This window comes from Notothenia rossii, assembly GCF_949606895.1.
Source record: "Notothenia rossii genome assembly, chromosome: 4".
NCBI lineage: Eukaryota > Metazoa > Chordata > Actinopteri > Perciformes > Nototheniidae > Notothenia > Notothenia rossii.
Genome location: NC_136902.1, coordinates 33,939,357 through 33,965,123, shown reverse-complemented (window position 1 = coordinate 33,965,123; position 25,767 = coordinate 33,939,357). Strand labels below are relative to the sequence as shown.

The 25,767-nt window shown below is 39.6% G+C and overlaps 1 protein-coding gene across 3 annotated transcripts in view; it reads right to left on the bottom strand.

Annotated features, from left to right (window-relative positions):
- Positions 1 to 25,767, bottom strand: part of plxnb1a (plexin b1a) — an 80,753-nt gene that overhangs the window by 13,587 nt on the left and 41,399 nt on the right. For 2 of the 3 annotated variants that reach the window (XM_079677497.1, XM_079677496.1), the window contains 23 exons: positions 22,858 to 23,731; positions 22,069 to 22,314; positions 19,690 to 19,872; positions 17,506 to 17,634; positions 15,637 to 15,737; positions 15,418 to 15,550; positions 14,621 to 14,777; positions 14,353 to 14,461; positions 13,366 to 13,474; positions 10,723 to 11,466; positions 9,123 to 9,221; positions 8,275 to 8,397; positions 7,262 to 7,355; positions 5,818 to 5,987; positions 5,047 to 5,198; positions 4,852 to 4,957; positions 3,710 to 3,846; positions 2,781 to 2,954; positions 2,275 to 2,509; positions 1,393 to 1,635; positions 1,105 to 1,281; positions 871 to 1,019; positions 358 to 458 (listed from right to left, as the gene is read on the bottom strand). In XM_079677497.1, the coding sequence (XP_079533623.1) occupies positions 358 to 458; positions 871 to 1,019; positions 1,105 to 1,281; positions 1,393 to 1,635; positions 2,275 to 2,509; positions 2,781 to 2,954; positions 3,710 to 3,846; positions 4,852 to 4,957; positions 5,047 to 5,198; positions 5,818 to 5,987; positions 7,262 to 7,355; positions 8,275 to 8,397; positions 9,123 to 9,221; positions 10,723 to 11,466; positions 13,366 to 13,474; positions 14,353 to 14,461; positions 14,621 to 14,777; positions 15,418 to 15,550; positions 15,637 to 15,737; positions 17,506 to 17,634; positions 19,690 to 19,872; positions 22,069 to 22,314; positions 22,858 to 23,721 (4,735 nt within the window). In that variant the 5' untranslated portion in view covers positions 23,722 to 23,731. The remainder of the gene's footprint in view (positions 1 to 357; positions 459 to 870; positions 1,020 to 1,104; positions 1,282 to 1,392; positions 1,636 to 2,274; positions 2,510 to 2,780; positions 2,955 to 3,709; positions 3,847 to 4,851; positions 4,958 to 5,046; positions 5,199 to 5,817; positions 5,988 to 7,261; positions 7,356 to 8,274; positions 8,398 to 9,122; positions 9,222 to 10,722; positions 11,467 to 13,365; positions 13,475 to 14,352; positions 14,462 to 14,620; positions 14,778 to 15,417; positions 15,551 to 15,636; positions 15,738 to 17,505; positions 17,635 to 19,689; positions 19,873 to 22,068; positions 22,315 to 22,857; positions 23,732 to 25,767) is intronic. The other variant, XM_079677498.1, reaches the window with a different exon arrangement.

Here is a 25,767-nt window from a genome sequence, read left to right as displayed (position 1 = left end):
CTACCTCTAAAAAATAAACTGTAAACATTGAATATTTATCCTAAAGTGGGCAAAGTAGGCTATTCATAATAATAATAATAATAATATGAATAATGATAATAATAATAATATGGCGGGGTAAAGTTGCACACTAACATACTGTTGCTATGTGCACTTTATTACCATTTCCTGCATTGAAGGCCTCTATATTGCATGTTTTAAATATTTTTTAGAACATTTTGAAATGTATAATTTTCTTTTACGGTGACACCGAAACATCTGTCGAGTGACTACAGACGGCTAACTATGGAGCATTCACAGCAATGATTACGCAAAAAGCTGATGTTATTTTCTAAAGTCCGATGTTTTGGTTGGTACCTGTGAACTCCTTCTTACAGCGGTCCCTCACACTGGTCTCCAGGTTCTCCAGCTGGATCTGAACCTTCTTATAGTCCCTCATGGCCTGCTTGCTCTTCCTCCTGATGAACAAAAACAAGGCTGATAACATTTAGGTAGAGAAATAAAGTAGCACTGTGTTAGCAGAAGATGTGCGGAAGCCCTGAGAGGCATGGCAGAAGAAAACAAACGGATACATTTTTTTTTGTTCATGACTTCAGAACAGGTGAGAAAGTTAGTTTAAAATAACACATGTTCCTCCCTGAAAAATGTAGACAAAACACTTTGAAAGATTGCCAAAAAGTGTGTATCTATTATTTGAGTAATGCTGTATAAAAACAAAAACAAATGTTCTCTAGTGGGAATACTATTTATAAGAATGAATTGCTGTTGTCCCCTAAGTTGTGTCATTAGGCTTTAGTAAAAAAGAATAAGAAAAGTATAGTAAAAGACTTTGAGGTAAATCAGTTTAAGTGAAGTGTGGTCTGTGTTCACCTGTATATGAGGACTATAATGAGAACGATGAGGGCCACGATGGAGGCGCCCACCCCGACCCCCACCTGGGCCTCCAGAGGAAACGTGGACTGGGCCTGGCTGTCGTACTGCACTCTGCCCAGAGAGAAGTTCAGGTTGCCCATTCTCACCTGAAAAACACAGGGACAGAATGTCTGGGTCATTCTGAATGTAAACGAACATTGAAATTCCAAATGTACAGTCAAATGTTCTCACTGTGAACTCGGGCAGACTCTCCATGCTGTCCTGCTTCTTCCCGGCAGTGAGTGAGGGCTGCTGAGTCGGCGGTTCACAGTACAGGTGGTTGTGGGTCAGGGTCTTCACGGAACACACCCCCGCCCCGATCCGAGCCTCCACCTCATGCTTGTAGATGGCCAGATCCAGGTTCTCTCCCTTGATTGAAAAAAGACACAGAATCCAGGATTCATGACAGAGTTTGACCACCATGATTATGTTTGTAGGGAATGTCAGTGTTTCATTGGTCAGTTTGCCGTTGGCCCCTACCTCCACGGAGATGATGCTGCCCGGTTTGTGGTGGTACGGCTTGCTGGGGTCGTTCTGGCTCAGCAGGTAGAGCCTCGGGTTGGGCTCGTAGCTGAAGGCCTCGCCCCCGACGGCGCTGAAGTCAAAATGGAGGCTGTCCAACAGGAATTGGACTTTGACCCTGGCCCTCCGGGCCTCTGGGCCCACGGCAGGAGTCGGACACAGGATGAGGGCGGAGCCGTTCACCGTGCAGCCAGACTCATACTGTAGGAAAAGAAACACAAATACGTTTATCACTTATATTTCCTGAAATGCCCTCCCTTATACAGGCAGCTACTATGGGAACTAACATAATTACACATGATAACAATTAGTCTCAATAGATCAATAGAGCCCCAGATGTACCAGTCATAATGCATTTCATTTTCCAAGACTGTTCAAAGACAAGATTCTGAAAACATTTGATGAATAACTGAAAGGACATATTTTTGCTGTTTGCAAACATGCAGGATTTCTGCCCCAGTTATGCATCGGATGAGCATAACTATAGCGTGTTTGTAGGGAATTCTTATTGGTATTGATATAAAAAATGTTCCTTCACATATCGTGCCACGAAAGGTCAAGGAGCCCTGTGAAGATGGCAATGCTAGTTTTTTCTTCGAGCTGTCCGTCTATTTCTTTTTGGTGGCCTTGTTGCAGACAAAGAAGCATGACATTATTGGCACATGGATTCTTGAGGGGTCTTTTGTTTCATTTGGGATCTGTATCAAATGAGCCTACTACATCCTCTGAAAGACAGAATGTGGAGCAGCAACCTGTTGGATTCTTAAGAGAGACAATAAAATAACACAAATTGCACATATTTAGAAGAGGAGTTCATTTCTCTCTCTGTGTGGAGCGTACCTGTTTGACGTGACAGAGCGTTCCCTCGGGGCACTCTGCCTCTGGGACGATCCTCCTCCATCTCTTCATGCTCCCCCGGTGCTCCCGTCCTCTGCTCAGACTCCTTCCACCCCTCCCTCTGACGCTCCTTCTCCTCCTGGGGGGGAGGGTGTCAGGAGGACTGAGGGTAACCCTCATCTTGGGCTCCTGGACCACATCCAGATTGTGTCCGGAGACTCTGATGATACGCCCTCCACTGCAGAGGGAAATAACAAAATAATATTAGAATCGTTTCTTCATTACATTCAAGTTAAGATCTAAAATAAATAACAATAATGACAGTTCCCTACTTACATTTTTGGAGCGTAAGCATTTTTATTGAACCATATTTGTCTTGTAATATTTGTCTTGGACGATATATAATCTAAATTATACAAAAAAACGTTTTAAAAACCCCAAAATTGAATGCCATAACATGAGCAGAATATATATTCATTTCAGATTGCTCTGTTTACACTGATGAGCACCTGAGAAAGCTTTTAGAGGGTGAAGCCATGGAGATGTTGGGGTTGGGGGTGTACTGATACACCAGACCCTGCAGGTGGCGCTCCGTGCCTCCGAACCGCACGATGATGCCATGTCCCCCAGTTCTGTTGCTGCCTTTGGTCAGACAGCTGATGTGATCCTCCTGGATGTTCGGCCTGAACAGAAACACACATTATGACCCACTTTCCAGTCACTTACACAAAGTATGTTTATAATAGTCGTCACAGTGCACAGGTGCACTATTTTGCAACGGCACCTTAAACAAAAACTCAATTGGAATATTCGATTGAGTTTTTGGGATATTGCAGAAAATAAGATCTGTGGCAAACACATGTTTATTATACCTACACATTTTGTTCAGCAGGATAATCTCCACATATTAACACCACTTTTATAATTATATACACACTGCTAAGCTAAAGTCTGCTCATAAACTAATTTGGTTTTTGGGAACATTTCACATTCACAAGAAGACATTGACTCACTCTTAACCAAATTGTGCCCATTTTAACTTAGAATTACAACAATATGGCACAACTACAAAAGATATTAGAAATAAAAAAGCAATAGAAACCAAATTTGTATTTGATAAATACTTGATGTCTTTCTTTATGTATATATATATATATATATTTTAAATATTGTTTTGTTCTTTGACTCTATATGTGTACCTGTGTGGATAAAATTATAATTGAAAAACATTTTGTATTTAGCCACCGACATTTTTATGATGCATCAAGGTGTTTACTGACATACGTTATGTCGTAAAACCAAGAAAAGAACGTGTCTAACCATAGATATGTTTTCATAACTCATACAAAAATAAATAAGACTTTAACAGGATTGATAAAGTGCTAAAATGCGGACTAATTTCCAGGTTTAGGACTCCTGAACTATTAGCAACACTTACTCCACACATAGAACCCCTCCGATGAAGACTTTGACATCCCTGGTGTGTCCCGTCCTCAGGCTCCGGCCCCTGATGGTGAAGGAGGAGCCCCCCGCTTTGGGCCCTCTTTGGGGGGAGATGCTGCTCAGAACAGGATCCTGGTGATGGAGAGGAGATGAATGAGAAAGATAAAAGGGAAGAAAGTGAGAGACAGGATAAAAAGGTGTAATCAATAATGAGCGGGTGATTTATTGGGGAGATAAAATGGACACAGGGGCATTCTGGGAAACACTGCAGGGCTGCCTCACAGCCAGATTGTATAATTAATTAGCCTGTCACTTGGGCTAATTAATTAACACCGGTAGTCCTTTTACTGCAATGTAAATAAGGCACTTTATTACATCACAGGGCCACTTACATTTACGACGCCACATTTCAAGTGAAGCGTTATTACCAAGAGATACTGTATGAGAGAGCTGTCTTTACTTAATTCATCAGAAATAATCTTTATTTTTCATGAAAACAAACACATGTAACAGCTACAATGGTGGACTCTTAGAGCATGCTTCCTTTAGTTCAGTTACAGTTATACAGTACAGTATATTTGTTCATAAAAATAAATAATCTTTCACTTTAAAATGGTGCTACTGTCATGAAACCTAAACACCCAAGATGAATAATAATAAAACCTCTCTGCTTTTAGCTTATGAACCCAGTAGAACCCTCAGTTCTTCAAGATCAATGATGTGACCAACCCTTTGATTTTGGCTTTTAATTGAATTGTATTTACTGTATGATGATTTAATTTTTAATTTAATTTTAATTAAAACAATTTTTTTATTGTATTATCTTATTGTATTATTTTCTTCTAGTTTTTGTATTCAGTCCTTTGTTTATTGACTTTTGTTGGATTTAAGTGTTTTTCATCAATCACAAAGTCGTTTGTTATATTTACCTGGAAGTAGTACTGTTTTTATTTATTTGTATTTCTTTGGTTTGTGAAATGCTTCATGTCACCTTTTGTGTATGAAAAGCGCATATAAATAAAGTTTGATTTGATTTGCGTTGTGGGGACAAGCTTCGCTAAATTAAGTGTGAATCCAAACATACGGAAATGATACAGACACTTGCATGCACACTTTTTTTCTTCAATCTTTCTTTACCTGGAATCTGAAGATCTGAGCAGAGAGTCCGAGTCCACCCCCCCTCACTTTGACCGAGGCCAGGCCGCTCTTCTCCCCTCCACTGCTGGTGGTCTCACACACTATCCTACAAGGTGAGGACATGTAGTTGTCATGGTTAGAAAGAGCTGGAGAAGCTTTAGCTTCAGATTATGATCGAGTTAAGTCTCCACTTGCCTGGAGGAGACTTCATATCTGCTGCTGATGACGCTGCAGGGGACCCCCGCCACGGTGACCGAGTTCTGGATGTCTTCAGCCCTCTGGCCCAGGTTAGAGCCTGAAATTGTCACAACCGTGCCCCCCTCTACGGGACCGGACACCGGGTCCAACTGGAACACAACGGGAGCAAACAGAGGGAATTCATATCCTGTCTATGTCGTCTTGTTTTGACATCACATGGTAGCATGACATCTAGTAGGGATGTACTATTTAGCACATGGTTCAATACATTATATGGAGCTGTGTGATTACTAGCAGGATAACAATGTGACAACGCATTTCAAAACAAAGCACTATACTGTATTATAGGTAGAGGAACTGCCTTGGTTTTCATCTAGGCTTCTTTCATTTTTCATTATTTATGAATGTCTTTGTTTTAAATGCAGCAGGTGGACACCTTCATATGTAAACCAAATAGTGTTTGATTTAATGAATGTATTAAACTAAAACAGCATTTGTTAACTTGCTGCTGTCTTGCCCCCCGTCAGCAGCAGTGCATTGCTTTTCTTGTTTTGCTGGTTATTGTCAGTTTTTTCCTAATTTGCATGGCAGTTGGCAATAGTCTAATGTGGAGGTAACACAACGCCCACATCCCACAGTCAGGATGAGACGGCATTGTGCTTGCTTTTTTCCACGACAGTGACAATAATTAAATAAAATCTTACAGAATTCATTTATTTTCCCCCTTCACTCATTGTTCCTACTTTCGCTCTCCCAAAAAGTGCTTACGAAGTGAATGACGGGAGCAGGGCAGGAGTGTTTGACGTTGTCGCTGCAGGAGTCCTGGAACACGCAGTGAGAGCCGGTGGCCCCCCCGCACCACACACAGCCGTACTTCGGGTCGGCTGTTCTACACCGGCTGCAGTCGGACCGTCCCACAGAACAATTAAACAGGGTGACTGAAACAAGGGAGAGAAAATACATGAATAGATGTCAAAAAAAAAGTAACTGGATTACTATCAGGATACAATACAAGGTAATCCCTTACAGCTACATCAAAAAAGATGTAATCTGATCACTTTTACATTTTAAACATTGGGGATCACTAGCAAGAGTGTTTGTTGTAAAAGGATCAGATGTTATCTCTTCTCTGTCAGCTGTACTGTTCTGTAAGCTAATACTTTAAGGGTGAATCTATACGCCTACTGCCTGAATCTGCTAACTGTACGTCCACACAGCAGCTTTAAAAGAATCTTCCAACGCTTCCAACGCTTCTCTGCCCATTTACTTTGAATGGGAGTGACGTCACTTTGCCTCGCTTTTCGCCGAACTGCATTCTGGGGAAGCGAAGCGAAGATTTACAGGATGTACAGGATTTTCAGGATTCAAAAGTTGAGCAATGCCCACATCCCACAGTCAGTCAAAAGTTGAGCAATGCTCAACTTTTGAAGCTGAGCTGGAAGCGTCAGCCAATCAAATCACGTTTATGCAAATCTGACAGCACAAGCGCTAGCCAATCAAACCGCGTGCAAGCTGGGAGAGCCAGACCGCAGTTCATTTCCTCATATTCCAAAGGAGAAATTACGGTAGCAAATCACCCGGTTCTTTACGACCAGAACTATTTATCGGGATACAAACCGGAGGAACCAGGCATGGAGGGAGGTGGCAGAGACAGTGGGTGAAACTGGTAGGTTTTCGCCTGTTTGGGGAGTTTATATATATATATATATTGCTCGCATAAAATCCCCGGGGTTTTTTGCTTTGTATGCCGGGGGCGGGAGATTCATGTGATTGGTTGTTGGTCGCGTTGCTCGCGAAAAATCCCGAAGCTCTCAGACACGCCCAGCTCCAAGATTTTCAAGATTTTTTCAAAGCTGCTGTGTGGACGTACCGTTATGGTTTTCACTATTTTTTCATTCAGTATGTGAACCTGTATGTTCATACGATGGTGTGTGTGTGAGCTTAACTGTGTGTATTAAACTAAAACGGAGCATTTTCTGTCAGCTCAGATTTTTAACTTTAGTTTCTGCTTATGTGTTTTATTGTTGGTGTATAGGCTACTGCCTGAACATGCTGGATGAAAGGCAGATTTGGCTATGAATCAAATCATTTTTGATACTCAATATCTTTTTTTCCACTTTTTTTCTAAGGTCACATTGAAACATTAAGGTCACTCAAAAAGTAATAAGAATACATCACTTGTTTATTCTGATACTCAGATGAGGTTACATACCGTACAGATCCTCAGTGCTGTCGATGAGGAAGTTGTTTTTTCTCCTCACGTTGATCACGGCGGGGTATTCCTCCAATAAGGCAGAATAGGCATACTGAAACAAGGAAAGCAAATAACAGTCAACACAGCACAAGTTGAGATACGGAAAATCAGATGATGTTATGCACATCCACAAACAATTCAGATCTGGTTATGAGAGATAATGAACCACACTGCTGGAAACAGACATGTGTGATTAAGAGAGAGAGAGCAGTTCATGGGTGTTGATTATGACCTTTGTTTTAATTTACATCTTTTATGAATGCTACCAGGCGGGTGGAGTTTACTCCATCAGATATACACAGAAAAAGAAGTTGTTAATAGTTACTGTTGCAGTTTAATAGTTGCTTAGAAAAATGTTTTTATTGCTGCTTTATATCAAATTTAAAAAATGTGGATCAAAATGATTGTAGTTTATATTAAAACTAAATAATAATAATGATTATTAATATATTTTTTTAGGGGGAATGAGGCAAACTTACAAGAAAAAACTTTTCTTTTAAAAAGGGGTACATTTAGGAGAAAAAACTATGCTAATGTACCATGAATCTCTAAAATGATTAAGTAATTAATTTGCAATAATTCATTCGTATCTGATAAAGAATACTTGCGTTGCTAAATATACATAGTATATAGACAGTGTCCTCTACAGAAAATTCACTAAGAAAACATGATATATTAAAAATGCATACAATATGTTATAAATTCACCTGTATAATACATGTTGGTGTACTTTGTGAAAGAGGCCTAGAATCATATGCTTTCAATCAGTTGAAAAGTCAGTGTTATTTCAAATTGCAGATCAATGTCTAGTTTTTCTCACAGTATGATTTAGTTAGGAAATATCTTCAAGCATCTGAAAATACTTTTTCAATGGCTTTGAAGAAAGTCAAGACTGCATTATGTTCACACTTGAAGAGTGTAGAGAAAACACAACAACACACAGAGATGACTGTAATGAGATGTGTTCTGACCTGGTGGGGTTGGCAAGTGATGGAGAACACTGATGGTTTTGTAGCATCTGGCTCCACGGAGGCCTCCACCACCACCGACTGGTTCTCAATGTCCAACACACACTCGTAGTCCAGATTCTCATCCTAAAGTACACAGACACACATATTTGCATACAAACACAGACAACATCATGTTGTTCTTTTTCAGTACAGTTAGGTGTGAAAATCGGGATTTGTTCTGCCTGTCACCGTACAGTACCACACTGCAAAGCTGATTTTTCAGATTTCATAAAATAAAAACAAGACACCTAACATGATAATGCCCTTTTAATTTGGCAGTAATTATCCCTCCTTAACAGCAGTTCACAACACAACCTATAATGGCACATTGGGGCTATTTTAGATTAGAAAAGAAAAAATGACATTGGGGGAAAGGGGGTATATTCTGAAGAAAAACTCCTGATCTACGAGATAGAAGTCTAAAGTTTAAAGGGAAAACCTTTCCTGAGATTTAAAGAGTATATGTAAGAGAGAAAACACAAACAATTACAAGGAAAGAAAACTGAAATATTATCTTAAACATAAGACTTAATCCAAGGAATTCACACTTATTTTCCTATAACATTGTCCCCTCCCCCGGCGGTATATTTAAACATATATATGAAGTATAAATAAACAATATGCACCTTTATGTCCTTAAACAATAAATATACTTTCAAGAATGTTTGCAAAGTTTGTAACCAATGCTGGTAAAAAAACGTTACATACTTACTCATCAATACCATGTTAACCAGTCCCTAACATACTGAGTACTGCTGTAATGCTCCCTTTAAGTCAAGGGGGGGCTGAGCTTTGTTGGGCTCCGTTACCTGGAAGAGGTGGAGGTGTAGTCCCAGCAGAGTGACCTTCCTCTCCACGTTGACCGGGAGCAGAGAGGAATCCTGAACCTCCTCCACACACGGACACTCCTGATGACACAGTGAGAAATAAATATATACACAGGGACAAGGAAATTTAGCCATGAACCTATATCTGCTTAAAAGGATCCATTATATAATCATTGACATGCATTATGTGATTGACTTACACTAGATGTTTGAATACTTACATTTGAAAATGTCTCCTAATAAAACTTTTTTTTCCCAAACGTGTTTCTCAGATAAAACAAATAATACAATCATGGAACTTTTATTTTCCACAATCACAGGAGTTATAAAAGAGTTGGTATGTCACAATGTCTAAAATAATATTGTAAATTAAAGACTTTTTTTTAACATGAACAGCGTTTCCCTGAAATGTTCCTATTTGCTTATCGTAAAACAAGACAATCAGCTGCATAAAATCATTCCCCCCCCCAACAAAACATCCCAGGTAAATATCTGATGCACCTCAACTCATCTTTGATGTATACACTGTAATAAAAAAAGTGCATTTTCTAATGATTTACAGAAAATCCAACATGGGAAAAGCTACCCAAGGCATACGGATACCTAGCTCAGGAACTATGAAGATGCAAGAACAGCAAACAAAACTAAAAGGAAACAACAACTAAGAGGTCATAACCACAAAAACACAACAACAGCCATGAAACAGCAAGTAAAACACCAGGCCTGCAGGAGAAAATAAAGCTGTCTTTGGGTGGCATGAAGATAAATGATATGGAGGGTGTGGAATAGTCAATCATTCTGTCAGGTCAGCGCCTCGGATTGATCAGTTCTGTCCTCGAACAGTCACCCTCCTTCTCATCTACAAGAGAGCTAATGAAGACAGTAGCAATACAAGTTTGGTCTGCAATATTTTGTATTGATGTCAAATAAGTCCTAAGAAGATGTACTGCTTATATTTACTGTAGATACTTACAAAGACATGTTAGATAGTATGTGAGACATCGAGAGAGACATTAATAAACTAATAAACACTTTGATATAATGCCAACTCGAAAACTGAAATGCTTGCGGCTCCAGCGTGGACAATGTTTGTTATTGTATTCATTATCTTATCAATCAATTATCTTATCGTAATTGATTTTTCCAATTTTTTCATTTTATGTTCTTTTATCATCACTTATTTTATTGTATTTAAATATCCTTATTGTATTATATTTTTTTGTTTTGTTTACAGTTCTAATGCTTTAAATGTTGTTTAATAGTAAATGTCTTATGTTTATGTAAATAGTTTTATTTTAAATGTTATTGGTCCTTTAACTTAAACTTCTCATGTTTATATATACATTTTATTGGAAATTTTTCCTTAACTTTTTATGTTTATATAATATACCTTTTTGTTTTATTGCATTTTTTTATTACACGGTCTTTCAACTTCATATATATTTCTTTTCAATTTATTGATTTATTTAATAAAACAATTTAGCACTTTTACTACGAGAATAACAAAATAAATCCTGAAATATTCGTCTAATGGTAACTGCAGGACATCTAGACCATCGTCACCCTTGGTTTCAGCACTCACCCTGAAGTAAGAATCAGAGGAGGAATCTGATTGGTAGTTATCTTCAGATTCAGAGTTGGGCTCAGTAAATATGTCGGGTGTTTGCGTGGCGATGAGCGGCATTTCTCTGGGGCTCGACTCTGCAATGGAGGAACCTGTAGCAGAATCCGCCTCAGACACTTCCTCCTCCTTCTCCCATGGAGCTGTCTGACTCTCTGCACGCTCCGTATGGTCCCTGAGATGCAGCTCTGTGAGAGGGACCACATCACTGGAGCTGGTGGAGCTCACTTCAGAGTACACCGCTTCCTCAGTCGGCTCTAAATACCTCACATTAGAGTCTACATAACCACTAGTACTGCTGGGTAATGTAGTTTGGGAAGTTTTCTCAGTGACATTCAAGGTTTCAGTCTCTGCATCCTCTGAAAAAGCTCCTGCAGTGCTTCCATCCGTCGCCCCCCAGCCTCCTGAGGAGGAGGCGTGTGTGGTGGTCGCCTGGCTGAAGACCCTGACAAAGGGGGAGGTTGTTGCCAGCGTAAGGGGGGAGGTGGGTTCAGCTTGAAGGGTGGTGGGTGGTGTCACTGTAGTGGAAGTTGTAAGGACAGCTGCCGTGGTGGGAGTGGGTGTCTCTGCAGGTGGTGGCTCTGTTGTTGTTGTTGTTGTTGTTGTTGTTGTTGTGGTAGTTGTTGTTGTTGTGGTGGTTGTTGTGGCCGGGACGGTGGGAGGTAAAGTGGTGGGTAGTGGGATGGTGGGTGTGGGCGGTTTGAACTTGACGATGGGAGAAGAACAAAGGAACATGAAAGAAAAGGGGAAGACAAGAAAAAAAAAAAAGGGGGAGGAAAAAATTAGGATAACACATAAGGGTAACGTAAGGAAGCAACTTATGAATAAAAAAAAGAAAATCATGGTAAAAACAGTACTTAAAAAGACAAAACAACAACAAACACACATGCAGGGACTCATATGTATACAGTATGATACATGCTCCTCTACAGATCTAACCTTTAAAATCTCTAAAACCCCATTTCCACAGTTTACCCTAATATATACTCAGTTATGTACACCTCAGATTAACGGCGTGTAATACAGCTGTCAAGCAACAAATCTTACCTTTATGATGGATGCAATGTTTTTTTTTAAAAGGTGTTGATGCAACTTTGTGGTTAGTTTGGAGCAAGTGTTGGTGATTTTACTCTATTGGTTTTAGGGCTGCATGATATTGTTATATTTTACAGGAAAGCGAGACATTTTCATCCGTTATGTAGCCAAATTAAGTTTTGTTTTCTGTCGCAATGAAGTTTTAATTTTCAGTTTTTTTTCATTTGTTCCTGGCTGATTTTCAGGTTGTTGCCGAAATAGCAACAACTCCATGCATCCAAGAACCCTTTACTCAGAGTGAATGGTTTTCTATGAAAAAACCTCTCTTGTAGATTAGTCGTAGACAATCATGATACAAGTTATAGCATGACGCATGTTTTACTAGAGAGCACATGTTCTGTGATGTGAATGTTGTACATACAATCGACGCAGCCCAATGTTGATGCCGAAACGATACACAACCCTAATTGGATTTCATTCAAATGATTAGCACCCTCATGAATAGGGATGGGTACCGAGCCCCGGTATTAAACGGGCCCCGGGGCTGAATTATTAAAGACCGTGGTACCGTTAAACTCTGACGTTAGCGGTCTTTTTATCGGTACTGGAGACATGTACAAAATATACTGTACGTCATATGTATTATTGCTACACAAACATTATATTGGAGTTTTAGTGTCGCCAACTCTGTTTCTAATATGCAAAAAGACTGCAAATGCGTCTATGATTATTTTTAGTATTTTTGATCTTTCCAATCCAGACGAGAGATCTCTCTCCCCCGCCTGCTTGGGAGGGGGCGGGGCAGTTTACACACACGCAGCTGCTACATGCAGCAACACACACACACACGGAGGAGATGGCGGAGAGAACGCGCTCCAAGGTGAGGTTAAACTTTACCCGTCTCGATGTGGACAATGCTCGTTACCAAAAGTGCAATAAGCGTTTAGCATGTAAGGGCGGTAAAACGAGCAATTTGTCTAAACATTTAGCAAAAGTGCACCACATTCAGACGGAGGAATGCACCGGGTTCGACTGTCTTTCTAGTAGGTCTGTAGCCCCATCCACGAGTAACGTTTTCAAGTCAGGTGTTATGTATGCTAGCAGCAACACACGGAGTTAACTCAATGATACAAACAACGGTTAATGATTAGAGGTAACTGAGTTATTTATTTAGTTAAAGTTTCAGCTATTCTGAACTGCACAGTTCTGTCATCAGATTATTTAATATGAATTGTTAAAGCATTTTTGTTTCTTTTGATGTGAAATATTAGCCTATTTATTTAATTTAAATTAAAAGCAATGTTAGTTTTGTTCACAATTTGTTTAGTTAGTTTACCTTGTTTTTTTCTCCAAAAGAACCGATAAGAGTACCGTTAAAAGACCGGTAAAAGTAGTAGTACCGTTAAAACCTTAACGATACCCATCCCTACTCATGAATGTAAATGGGGTGAAAATATGATGGAATAATATTTAACAGTACCAAAAACCCCATTCACATCCTATGAGAGAAGTAGCACCCCTTTACAAATACGTATCAATATCGAAAGCTTCCTTTAAATGCACACTCACATTCTGGTTGTAGATGGTGACTCCTCGGCTGCAGGTGTGTGTGTGTGTGCAGATGTGCTGGTGGATGCACCAGTTACACCCCCAGCGGCTGCTCACACACCCTTGGCATCTAGAAGAATAAACAGTGGGGGGACAGGCAGAACAACAGAAAATGGAAATTAGTGGCAATAGACATTTTAGAACACTTGCTCCTGATTTGCTTTTCTTATAGCAGAAAAAACATGATCTCTACCAACCACACATTTTTGGAAATTGTACTATTTTAAATAATGTTTTCAGAGGTCACAAGCTGTATACAGTACACCTATGTAGACACAGAAAGTATTTTCTAGATTTGTATAACTTAGTTCAGTTTAGTTGGTGAACATATACAACTAAAATACAGATAAAATAATAGAAAATAAACAATAATAATTCAATGCTTTTGAAGTAGGGACAAACCAAAGCAGCCTTGTCTTATTTCACAGACCCTTTCATGTTTTAATAATGTTGTAAGGTTCTCAAAACATGTATAAATTGTTCTCAAACAATGTTATTTTATAATTATTTATTTTAAAACACATTTTAAATATTTTATAAAGTTATTACAAAATACGTGTTTATTGTTATAATGGTTTACACTCATTTGGAACGACATGCAACTTTGCTTTATACATACAAATATGCCGTTTTTAGAGATAACCAAACATATTTTGGTATGGTACATGACATCTACTTTTAGTTTACAATTCTTATAGCTTTATGTGGCATAAAAATTGTATTTGTGATTGTTTTGTATGTATTTCCCCAAACATTCACAAAGAAGAAGACTTCTCAATGTAATGAGAATGTATTTTATGTTGTTGTGTTTATGTTATGTTGTGCAATATTACAATGAGCTTCTTCAATTTGATCAACTTGATTTTTATGATTTCCAGAATAGGTTAAGGGTATTTTTGAATAACCGATTGATAGATTAGATTTGAGTAATATGTGTTGAGTACTCACGGTCTGCGTCCGGAGAGCTGTTGGACCAAGCTGCAGTTGTAGAAAGTGAATTCGGTTTCTGCCACAGTCACATTGGTAAAGCGCAGTGACAGGGTCACCATCACAAACTCTGTATGGGAATACAAAACATGCGTCAACTTCCAATTATCTCACCACCTTCTCATAAGCATTATAGTTTGTGTTTCCTTTCAAACTATTTTGATTGTTTGGTATTTTCTAAAAATATTTTGTTGTGGGTACAATTGCTGGCCAAATACAAGACATTCACCATCTCCATGGCCAATGGGGGGCAGTCGGCTGGCATCGGGGGTGGGGCATGTGACACCAGTGTCAGTGACTGAGGCAGGAACTTCTGTGTCCTGGAAGAAGCAAGAGTAGGCCTCTCCCTTTCCTAGGCTGGGGAGGCCCTCGACTGATACTGCGATCTGAGCGAGGGAGAAAGGATGTAAAGAGAAGAAAGGAAAGGAAGTGAGCAGGACAAGAGACTCCTAGTACTAGGATGGGTTATAAGCAGAGGCCAAATTTCACTGTGTGTGTTGTGTGTGCTGCATGTGTGGGTGACCATTAAAGAGGGTTTCATCCCTCCGATTCTATTCATCTAAACTAGTGATGAAACTTCTCCAGTTGATAATGTACATAAGGGTATTATTATTGTATTACAAGTTTACACATCCAGAATATGGTAGAGCCAGGTAAAACATTATCGCTTGTTTTGTTGACATACAGACAAAGGACTCCTAAAGACAACAAAAAATTACATTTTTTCTATCACTCCATGAATCCGAAAATATAAGGGTTTGAATGTGCAAATGTGGCATTATTTATTGTGAAATATTGGTGAATTTGTCTGAATAGAAGACATTTAACAATATAGTATAGCCCTTCAAATTGACCAGTCCATGACAAGATAATAGTTTGCCTGTAGTTTCTTGGCTTCAATTTACCGTGTTTTATAGAACTAAAACTCTAATGGATAAGATGGAGAGAGCAAAGAAAGAGTGTCACATAGTAGTCTATTATTGTGCATTACTCCTATCTGTTCCCCACTCTTCCCCCTTGCATTACATCTGTTTTCTCCCCGCGGCTGATGTTGTACTGGCTGAGGTGCTGGATATTGAGGCACTGCTGCATCTGGTTGAAGCTCCACAGCCACTGGCCCTGCGTGGAGCCTCGCTGGCACTCCCAGCGCTGGCCACACCTGAAAAAACACAAGGAGGTCAGAAGGACGAAGACAAAAAGTAGACGGGATACATGAGAACATTCGCAGTAGCTCCGCTGACTCACCGTCCCTCCAGGACACACCAGCCACAATAGGGGTCTTTGGCAGACAGACACGACTGACAGTCAAGGTGGGCTCCACATTCTGCCACTGGACGCTTCTCTACCTAAAATATACAAAAAATAAGTTAGGGTTAGTACGTGAAGAAAAAAAAGATGCATAACGTGGTTTTATATGTGTATCTGTGTCAATTGTTTTGTATAAAAGAACATAATTAATGTCATTAAATACCTAATAACTTCTTTAATTCATGAAATTGCCTTCATGGTAGCAAATATGCTTACTACCTTACATTAAAAGCTACAGGAAAGTCAAGTCATGTTAAAGTTTTTTATTCTTTAAAATTCTTTCACTTTAAGCCATCCATAGTATGGAAGTCAACACCATACTAATTGTGGACTGACTGAAAAGCAGAACAACTAGCTAACGTTAGCAATAGCCTTTCTGAGCATCAAAATACAAACTTGCTGAATTAGCCCATCTATGCTAGGTAGTTGTCTGCTAGTACGCTAGTCTAAGCTACAAATTAACAATGAATTTCCAGCTACTAATGACAGTGTGAAGGTCATTTATTTGACTTATTGCTTCTTCTTTCAATGTGTAAGCTTAACTTAGTGCTCGGATGTTAAAGTTGAATCATGCTGCTAGTTATCTATCATTTGCTAAGATAGCTTATAATGCTAACTTACTTCAAAGTAGCCGTAACATTAGTAGCTAATTCACAGCTATCTAGCTAGCTTTATATCATAAACATAGTTGAGTTTTGTAGTTATCTTGACAAATAAAAGTTGAACAAAAGAAATAGGAGCTGGCGTTAATATGTTCTGAAACAGTTGATTTCATAGTATTACATAGTATTAACTTTTGCCTGGTTATGCTTATAGCATTATTATGGTTCATTATCTTTGCTGACATTCCTTAAAATAATTTTGACTCAAAGAAATTACATTTAAATTGGTTAAAGACACTTTATTAGAAGCTGTATGACAATGGAATGCTTATAATCCTGATGATTTGGTTTTACTTGAATGCATGTTAAATATAACTGGAGGCTACAGCTCTACACTCAAATCAAGATGTTCAGTTTGTGACACAAGCCATTCAATGCATAGACTGGCAGTTTCCCACATTCATCCATCAGCATGTATGGCTACCCACACAGGCACTCTGTTGGGAGTGTGTCAATACAATAGACGCGACTTTCTCTGATCAATACCATTGTTATGTCAGACTTTATACCTCCAGCTGACTGTTGTGCCCAACACACTGGGGTTAGTCACCTTTGACCTCAAACAGCCAGCTGGCCTCTTCATTTCCTCTTATGTTCTTTGCCTCTTATTCTTTTATCCTATTTTTCGGATGAAAGGGACACAGCTTGAGGAAGTATCAAAGCCTGACAAAACTCTGACAAACGATAAATTGTCTGGCTATGAAAGACAAGCAATGTTCAGTCTCGTGTAAGGAGACATCTGCGGTGAGTCTTTGAATGGATAGACGCACCAAGATGGGTATTGCTGTTTGGAAGCTACATCTGTTGAGTAGTTCAAAGAAAAGACATACGAAAAATGTGGAAATAATCGGCTGGACTTCATACTTTTTTTTAAAACAAATATAACATTTACCAGCTCTAACTGTCCAAAACAACAACAGTGTTTTAGGGCCAGTCTAGGTTTGTCATTTCTAATGTTAAAGTTATTTATTTAAGAGGAAAAAACATGGATATTCCTAAAGGTTAAAAGGTAAATTAGGAATTAACTCACAAATAAAACCATAAAGAACTCAAGTATTCTTGCAAGGTTGGATCAACCTCATTCACCTAAAACGAATCTAATAAGCAATTGTTCAACACAGTGTTAGTTCATTTGAATACTTACAGTAGTTTTGGTCATGATGTAGATGTATGCTCCATTCTGGTCTAATAAAAGGTCACTTTTAATGGGGGAGTTGGGCTGGATCGTCGTGTTTGCATATACCTCCACCCGGCCATCTTGGCCCAGATATACCTGTAAAAGTAAAAAGAAAAAAAAACAGACACTTAGAAATCTATCTATATATAATATATATCATGCATATGACTTACAAGAAACTTGATTTATTCCTCACACTGCAAGACTAAAATAAAGAGCAGACAGACAAGAAAATAATGCGAAAAGGAATATCTTGTTCAGTTTAAAGCTCCATGGCAAATCAAATCACGATTGAGCAGGATCGCAGGAGAAGTGGCCATGAATGTGATTATGGCACAGTCAAATCTAATATGAGTCACAGGGAGACACCTCTGGCTTAAGTGATTCCCAGGCCTTCAAACTCTCATGTTACCTCATGCTAATGAGATTAGCAGAGGTTTTCCTGCCTCTTTCCAGAAGGCTCTCACTTGATCACTGTGAACAGGATGGAGAATCAGTCGGCCCATTAGGAGGATGCACTCAACACATAATGGCATGGCAAATAGCCCTGTATTGCTTGCTACTTGGAAACATGTATGTAGTTTGTCATGTCGCATGACAGGTTTTGTAAAGCTGAGTTGAGCGACACTTAGGAGATTAAGATAGGTAGACAAACGGGAAAACATTGGTAGCTTTAAGAACTTTTAAGAAGGCCCTATTATGCTTTTTGAGGTTTTCCCTTTCCTGTAGTGTTGTTAGTTATACAAGTTGTTTGTGCATGTAAATGTTCTGCAAAAGCTAAACACTCCGACACATTGTTTCTGATAGGCTCAGAGGTGGGACAGGTAGTTGATCAAACGGTCAGGTAACCAATCAGAGCAGACTGGGCTACAAATATTAACCCGAAGAAATTGCATAATAGGGCCACTTTAAATTGCAAGGATTTACACTATTTCCAAATTCCTACCATTGGGGTTGCTAAGGTAGATGATACATTACATTACATTACATGTCATTTGTTAGATGCTTATATGAGTCATACCTACAATAGCCTTGAAGACAAATTGGACCAGGAACTATACTATATAAGGTGGGAGTTTTTTTTTGTTTGACTGAGCCAAGTCAAGTTTCAACCTGCTTTTGTGCTAAACTGAGCTAACTACAGTTGGCTACATGGAGTGCTGCTTTGATCTGCTACCTAAAAGCACTATAGACGCTTTCACACCAAGTACTTTGCCGAACTTAGTTCATCAGAACTCTTTAGTTTTGATGAACTAAAGAGCAGATCACCTTCACACCGGAATAAGTCCCTGCCACCCGAAGTCCCCGGCCGGAAATCCCCGGAGTTGGGGACTGGCTTCAGTAGAAGCTGCTGGCACTCCCGGATTTTTTTGGTGTGAACGCACATTTTTGGAACTATATCGGGAAAAGTACTCCAGTGTGACTATGTCCCCACCTCTCTTTATCACACATCAAACACACACACATACACAGCAAAACAGACCTACAACAAACGCCTTGAATACCTCACAGCAAAGTTATGTGTACAATCAGATCTATGCAGATGATGCTAGAAAGGTAATGATTCGTGGATGTTTTGGGACAATATTCTTTTCAAAGCACAACTCGGACCTGGACAAACAAGGAGAAGCGAAATCAAAATTGAAAATACATTCCAGCTCTAAAAATGTTTCACTGCTCAAAACCTTTAGCTCAATCACACTCTGAATTTTACTGAACAAAAGTATTAGGCATGGGATTATGGTGCTATGCTGGTTTGTGTATCTTGGAAAACTGTTGGAATGACTAGAATCTTTCAGGTGTGGTTGCATTGTGATGTAGAAGAAGGGTATGGGAATTGGCACAGATATAAAACAAATAGCTGGGAATTGATCCATGGACATCCTTTGAAGGATTATGCAGAAACAACTGCAAGGGCAGGGTGTGCCAGTATCACAGTATTAGGCAAGCTCTATCGGTGCGCATGAGAAATTAGGAAACAGCGTTAAATTAAATTAAATTGGCTAATACGTCTTAATTTTTCAATGACACACAGATCTTTGTTATCCCAATTATGTGTCCAGGGCGTCTCCCACCTAGTGCATGCTGGGGCAGGCTTGTAGTCCAAAAGAAACTGGCACACAAATGAAATGATGTCATGGGATGAGATACCTTGTGCATAGTTCCTTTGGAGTCTCCGAGGAAGGCGATGCTGTGTCCCTCTCTGGCGCTCACAGCAACCGCAGTGAGGCGGGCGGCAGAGGTGTGCCACACCACTTCAGCTTCCAGCGGTGCCCGGCTCGCCATTGGACTGGGAGTGTGGTCGGAGCCACAGGCATATGCCTTAAGAGTATTCTAGAAAGATAAGAAAGAAGGTTTTATTTCCTTTACTTAGGGTTCATTATTTAGTTTATGTACTCATGTCAAGGGGCACTTGTCTGAAAAAGTGAAGCCAATGCAGTCAGTGCCTGCAATAATTTAATAAGAAGGTAGATTGTCTAGAAGTCTATGAAAAAAAGTATCTTTCTCAATTTAGGTGTTACCTCAGTAAACATTTTAATTTGTGATATACAGTAATCACTGCCACTGCATTGATTAGCAGTTGGTTATTCTTAAAATAAACTAATACTTTTTTTGCTATTACATCTGGTTATAAACATGCAAGCCAAAATTAGCAATTCAATTGAAATCACAGTTAAGGTGAGTATGTATGCACCTTTAAAACTAAGCTAGCTAATGTTAACTTAATCTGAAAACTTTGCATTTAATCTACACTAATGACACAAGGCTCTTTTGGGCAGCTCTCTTCTCCACCCTTCTGTCCATATATGGTCATGTCTAGCTATTAAAGAAACACGATTGTGACGGCCAAAATACCAAACTAGAGGTTTTAAAATTAAAATTATTATTATTTAAAATGTCCACAAAACAAAAGTAACTTCATGGTTGCTACATCCGATTCTTTCCTAAGTGTAGGATGTTAACAGAATGCATCCGAATGACCTGTGTTTCACTGATCTTAACACATTAAACACCTACGGTTCAGACGAACAACTTCATAGTCACGTCTTTCAATTAGTTTTCCATTCTTTCCTACCATTGCCTCAGAGCCTTTGAATCCTCTTAATTCATAGTAAGAGGATTGCACCATAAATTAGAGCAGACTCATACAGACACAGCCAGCTTGCTCTTTGGTTGTGCAAAACAACCACCCTAAATCCTGTTTTCTGGTAAGCGCCCGAGCTCTGGCTCCACATAATTGGCCCTGAAGCAGGAAGTAGAATAGGAAATATATTTTGTTTAAGTCTACTAAAGACTTTGTTTATTAAAGAAATAAGATGTCTTATCATGAAAACATCGTCTCTGTATTTAATCAGGTCTGTTTCCTTCAGCATCGCTTTTTTCGTCCTCTGTTATTTTATTCCAATGTTTGCTAGTCTTCTTTCCCATGTTTCTACGCCCCCTTCTCTCTCTACCTTCTTATGTCATTACGTTTTTTTCTTTTTTTTGTAACTCCTATCCTTCCTTGTCAGAGCTCATTAAGCAGCATCACAGCTGATTCAGGGTTAGCTTTGTTTATCGATTGCTAACGATCCCATTAAATGGTTCTGAATCCTGCAGGACCTGAGTGCAGCAGGGGGTGGGGGGGGGGGGGGGGGGGGGGCTGCAGCTGGGAAAAACTACTCCTAGCGCATCTGGGATTCTTGGGATTTTTTTTTAATGAGGTCCTCATTACAATGCCTTCATTCTTCCTGTTACTAAACTTAATCTGGGCAGTCCAATTCTACTTTGTTACCAAGGTATACTTTCTGTTTTGTCTTTGTGTGCCCTTGAAATCAATTGAGTCTATATACTCAAGGTATATAAAGACAGCAGAACATAATGTATCCTCATGTATAGCATGTATGTACTAACCCTAACAAGCCCTCAATGCATACAAAACCGCCTGACGGTTGTATGCCGCTAAAAACACATTCAAAATGCAGTTCACATCCATGTTTTTTCAAAATGGCGTTACGTCATCATTTTACCCCATTAAACCTTTGTGTGAAATGGTCATAATTAGCATATGAATGGTTGAGTAATGGCCAAAAATATGTTGTGTGAGGTCTGATAATATATCCTTGGATCTAGGTGGACCGTTGTCCCAAACTTGAAGCAAATCCCTCAAAGCATCTACAAGGGATATCGTGTTTACAAGAAAAGGGAAGATTTAAGGACATAGTGACCTCCATCGTTGACCATTGACCATCAAAGTCTTCTCAGTTCATTTGTAAGGTCAAGCTGAAGTTTGCACCATATGTGAAGAAATTCCTTTATGGCATTCCTGAGATGTTCATGTTCAAGACACACAACTCGAAAACAAGATGGCTACGACCTGGGCCATCACCAACTTGACATTCTAACTATAGTGTCATTCTGATACGTAGATCAAAGAGAAACATTCATATGAGCATGTGATTGGCACAATCTGTGTTTCAAAATACCCATTTGGCCTGATGCCTAAACATGAGAACATTAACCTTCTTTCTTATTTTTCTGGATTCTTACCATGGGCAGGTTGGCACAGCTGGACTTGACCTCATACTCTATGTACGCCACCTCTCCTTCCCCCTCCACCCGGCCGTCCTGGGTGTAGCAGAGGTCGCGGGTGGAGTTGATGTGTCTGTCCAGCTCCTCCAGTGGGTAAACGCACAGAGCCGAGGAGGCATCCAGGGGATTGTTGTTTGTGGAGCCGGCACGGGTGGAGAAGACTCCCAGCAGATCCTCACCTTCCTGGTCTCCACCTTGTCCCACCTGTTGCAACAAAGGCGTGGGAGAAACTTGAGAAAGTTAAACACAGCCAGCATCAGAGTAATGTTGATTGAAAAGCAACATTTCACACTGTATAATCAAGCAATTTAACCATACTTAAATTGCCACTCCCTACAATTTATTCAAGGAGTCTTGGCATCGTTTGGAGACAAATAACTAGACAAAATAACTAGACAAATGTATTCCGATTCCAATTTCTTAATACCCATTAAAAAAGTTAATCAGTAACCTCAGTAAGTATGACAATATTAAAGTAAAGTCACTTGGTTACGTCCAAATATGCACGAGAGAAAATATAAGAAATGCTCAAATGTAGCCTTTTTCTCTACCATGTACAGCAGAAGTAACAATAACGGATACATTTCCACCAAGTGAATGTATATATATATATATATATATATCATCATCCTCTTTTTTTCTGTACTTTGGACGCAATACAGATTCCTTATTAAATCAACAACGTTCCATTCATTCCGTTCCTCCCCAAGCCTGCTTATTTGATGATAACATTTAGTCAGAACGTACCTGAGCAGCCTGGAGAAAGTTGTAAGTCCTGGAGAAGGAGGGGGATCGGCAGACAAGAGGAACTTCCACATAGGAATAAAAGGAGGTGTCGTCCAGGCACACTCTGGCAGCATATGTCCGGTACTCCCTCGATGCTGACTTGATGTCACGACGGTAAAACAAAAAGTAAACATAAGAGCGCCGTGTGAAAGACATCACAAAATGGTGGTCGTATTCCGACAGACGTCCAGCGACTGCAAGCTTAGCCGTCTCCTCGTAGGAAAAGATGGGTTCGGATGAAAGGTGGCGGGTGGAGATGGGCGGGTGGCTGGAGGTATAGCCCCTCCCCACATACATCACTGTCCTTTCCCCACCACGAAGCCCCACCACAAGCCCCACGGTTGAAACGAATGGGTCATTAGCGGCGACATACTGCGTATCCACGGGCCTCTCGGTGGAAAAGACAACCTCTTTGATCGACTTGAGGTTGCGTTTCTGGCAGGTTCCCTGGTAGATACTGCCGCAGGTGATCAACTCCAACGCCGTGGGATCCACCAGGAGTAGTTTGTTGTGGTTACTGGTTCTCCTGGCCTGGGGACAGTTGAACTCGTTGACTGGGGGAAGGCACTCTTTGCTGTCGCTTACTGGGCCAGTCGCCTCCTCTTGCTCCAACCGGAGTCCGTCCAATCCGTCCAGCTGGAAGAGGTGGTCCCTGGCCCCCACGTACACCGTCCCCACAGTGGGGTCTGGGTGGAGCACCAGGTGCTGGAACTCAGTGTCATTACGGGAGAAACGAGGGTAGGAGCGACCATGGGCTGTGGCAAAGAAGATGAGGATGAGGAGGAGGAAGAGCAAGGTGGAGTTCAGAGTCTTCCCATGTAGCATGGCAAATATTCTGAGGAAGGAAACAGAGCAGGGTCAGAGGTCTGAGCCAGAGGTTTTACATCATTCACTAAGGCTAAAAGCTGCTTACCATATAGTTGAGTATAGCGTAAGTTTAAGAGTTTTAGATGGCTTAGGTTTAGGCCAAGATAAATGTTAAGATGCGGTGAGAGGAACTTCGTAAGAACGTAAGATTGCAAGAAATAGGAGATGGTGGAGGAGTTATATCACAGCACGCAAATGAAATGTCAGCATGTCCACTTGGTGTTACTGTCAAAGAAAAAGGTTAAAACATATTTATTGTTCAAATATTTGAAGTGTAGTTGTGTATTCTCTATTCAAACAAACAGCTCACAGTTGAAAATATTTGTGTACATTGCAAAGTTTCAAATCTGTTAAAAATTATTATTGTATTATTGTTATCAAACCCAGAAAATATCTATAAGGCTACCTTTCCTTATGGGGCAAAGAGCAACGTTTGATGAGCAGAAATATGAAAAACAGTGTGCAGGCTGTTAGATCCATGAAAAAGGCAATATGTTTTGTAATTATGGATTAAAAAAACAGTTGAAAAACATTTCTAAACCTCTAGAACATCTTATTCCCGATAGTAAACAAGTTAAAATTGCCTTACTAGCGGGAAAAGGAAAACAATGATTTCAAATGGCCAGCACAGGGTGACTTTTCCATCTTGTTTTTTTAATTTATTGATAAACTCAGTGAACTTTTTCGTACAATATAATACACATATAAATACACAATAAATACACAATATTGCAGGGTATGCTTTAGGGCGTGGCTACCTTGCGAGGCAATTTGATTTGCAAAACATTTCTAAAAATATTGCCTTACTGGCAACAAAGGGAATTGATCATCAATATATGATACAAACGGCACAAGCATAACATACACACTATCCCTGTTCGGCTTTCTCTTTAGATTTATAGACAAAAGAAAGTACAATATTGCTGCCATTATTGTTATGTAATACAGTTCTCAACGTTTACAATTTTGATCTCATTATCTATGTTCTTTGTTAAGCCTGGAATCCCATTATTTCCTCTCTGTCTATGAACGTTGGCAACTCTCAAAATTACTCATCTGATTACAAAGTAAAAAGAAAGAAACAATTGAGTCATAATTCAGAGACAGACGGAAGCAATACTTGAGATGATTGTCCCGTTATTCTCCATAATGTCACAACATCTACTCTAATATGATTAGTGAACATAAAGCTGTGTACTGTAGAGTGTTTTCATTGCTATCCAAACAGCAGCAGCCGCAGTATCCCTTACAGCCGGAGCATCTGAAACAACAACTCTCATTTCCCATTTCCACAGCTATCACTCAACACCTCTGAGCAGAGTGGTGTGTGGACACTGAGAGCCACTGCATTAACAGTTAAAAACGCCTTTCATTATTAAACAGATTACTCAGACCTTTCACTGACCTCACTGAGAAGTAGAGTAACTACTGTAACCATAGTGTATGGAGCAAGCTTTCAACTGGGGATTTGTAAGATATACACAATGCAACATACAGATTATAATGAAACAATTAAATTGAGCTCTGGCAACAATCTCCCCCAAGTATTATAAATGCCCCAGCACTTATAAAACGAGAAGTACAATGTTTAGAAAAAAGCTATTAGACTGTAAAAAACACAGACTGCTGCCTTCGGTCTTTATGGGGCTAGTAGACAAATTATTATGTCGTTGTTGTTTTTTCCATCTGTTATTTGGAGTGTTAAACAGTATTGTAATAATACAAGGAACAAAGGTTTTTCCACAGCTTTAAAAAGGGATATATTATTAGGATTATTTAGGATTTTAGCCTTTGCAGACCATTTACATGCACACAAACATAAACAGACTACAGGAAAGGGAAAATCCAAAAAGCATGAGGGAGCCTCTTTAATGTCACAATTTTGCTCAAAGATTGTATGGCAGCCATTTGAGAAACTCTAGGCATCAAACTACCATAATAATAAATAGAGGCTTGCTAACAACATTGTCTTTGGCCCTAACCATTTGCAAAACAGTGAATAGG